The sequence below is a fragment of the Adiantum capillus-veneris genome, chromosome 13 (assembly GCF_014529385.1).
Source record: "Adiantum capillus-veneris isolate H3 chromosome 13, ASM1452938v2, whole genome shotgun sequence".
Taxonomy (NCBI): domain Eukaryota; kingdom Viridiplantae; phylum Streptophyta; class Polypodiopsida; order Polypodiales; family Pteridaceae; genus Adiantum; species Adiantum capillus-veneris.
The window spans coordinates 61,121,291-61,122,528 of NC_140943.1; the positions used below are offsets into that span (position 1 = coordinate 61,121,291).

General features: G+C 42.2%; 1 protein-coding gene across 1 annotated transcript; it reads right to left on the reverse strand.

Annotated features, from left to right (window-relative positions):
* Nucleotides 1-600, reverse strand: LOC147444114 (uncharacterized). Its single transcript, XM_086528070.1, has 2 exons — nucleotides 386-600; nucleotides 1-184 (listed from the first exon to the last, which is right to left on the reverse strand). The coding sequence occupies exons 1-2, from the start codon at nucleotides 598-600 to the stop codon at nucleotides 1-3; spliced, it is 399 nt and encodes a 132-aa protein (XP_086384196.1).
* Nucleotides 601-1,238: the final 638 nt, after the last annotated feature.

Below are 1,238 nucleotides of genomic sequence, written 5' to 3' on the forward strand. Positions count from 1 at the left end.
TCAAAAAACCTGATTGACTGCTAATGCTCCCACAAACCTTTGCAGGTTCAGATTAAAAATCTCCTCATTCTGTTGCTCAAAATCTTCGGTATTGCCAGAAGAAGTACTACTTTGCCTTTCAAGAGTTGACGGTTGACTGCCTTCCTCCTCTTCTTCTATTGCTGCGGATGAATCTACTCCTTGCCTGCTACTAAAACGTGTCCAATAAGGATGTTGTGCAGACTGGCAACCATCCTCCTCTTCACTCATACATTAAGTCGGCTTGCCAGTTGCTTGTCGCCTGAGAGCGTACTTCCTCCGAAGTTCCAAGTATCTCCTGAGTTGCCGGATGTTCACAAACGACCAACTTACAGGGAGATTATATATGCCAACCGGATGAATGCACCGGAAGAGGATCACCACTTTGATTCTAATACACTTCTGCACATCCCTAGGCAATTGTGGAAAGTACTCCCGCAGAAAAATAGTGTCGTACTCCTGCTTTTCTTCTTCCTCTGTTACCCAATTGCGAAATCTGATTAGCAAATCATTTCCTTCTTCCTCTTCTGACTCCCAATGTCGAAATTCATATAGCAGGTCTGTAACATCCTCCTCTGTCATCAGAAACACTTCAGTCCTCTACGCCACAGGTAAGGAACAGATCCGAAACATTTTGCAGGATCGCCAAAGTGTAATGGGGTTGATCAGGAAAGGCTTAGACAGATTCTGCATATTCCCTGATAATTGCCTAACACTTAACCAACCACCAATACAGGACTACACAGTATGTATGCACTTCAAACCTTCAGATACTTCATCGACAAGATCAAAGGGAATACATATATCTCATATTTATACTCAGGATTTCATCAGTTATTCATCAGACATAGATAAGAATCAGAACAGACAATAGACATATAGATATAACTGCCGCCTTCCATTTCCCATCATCATCCCACACATTAGCGTCATTCCCTTACTTCCTTACATCATCGAAGATCCCAAAAAATACAAAAGCCCCTACGAAAAGTTACATCCTTTCACATAATGTCTTTTCCTACTTACTTCCTAATAGGTTTCTGATTATCTCCCGAGTTGACTCTGACCTGATAACTTCCTGATTGGAATCTGAAGTCATCCTGACAGTTCCCTGACTGCCTATTAATTATGGTAAAGGTCCCCTTTACCAATCCTAAGCAGTAAATTGCTCTTTTTGGTCCTCCCGGGAGTCTGTTTTACCTCCCATAGAGCATGGTGAG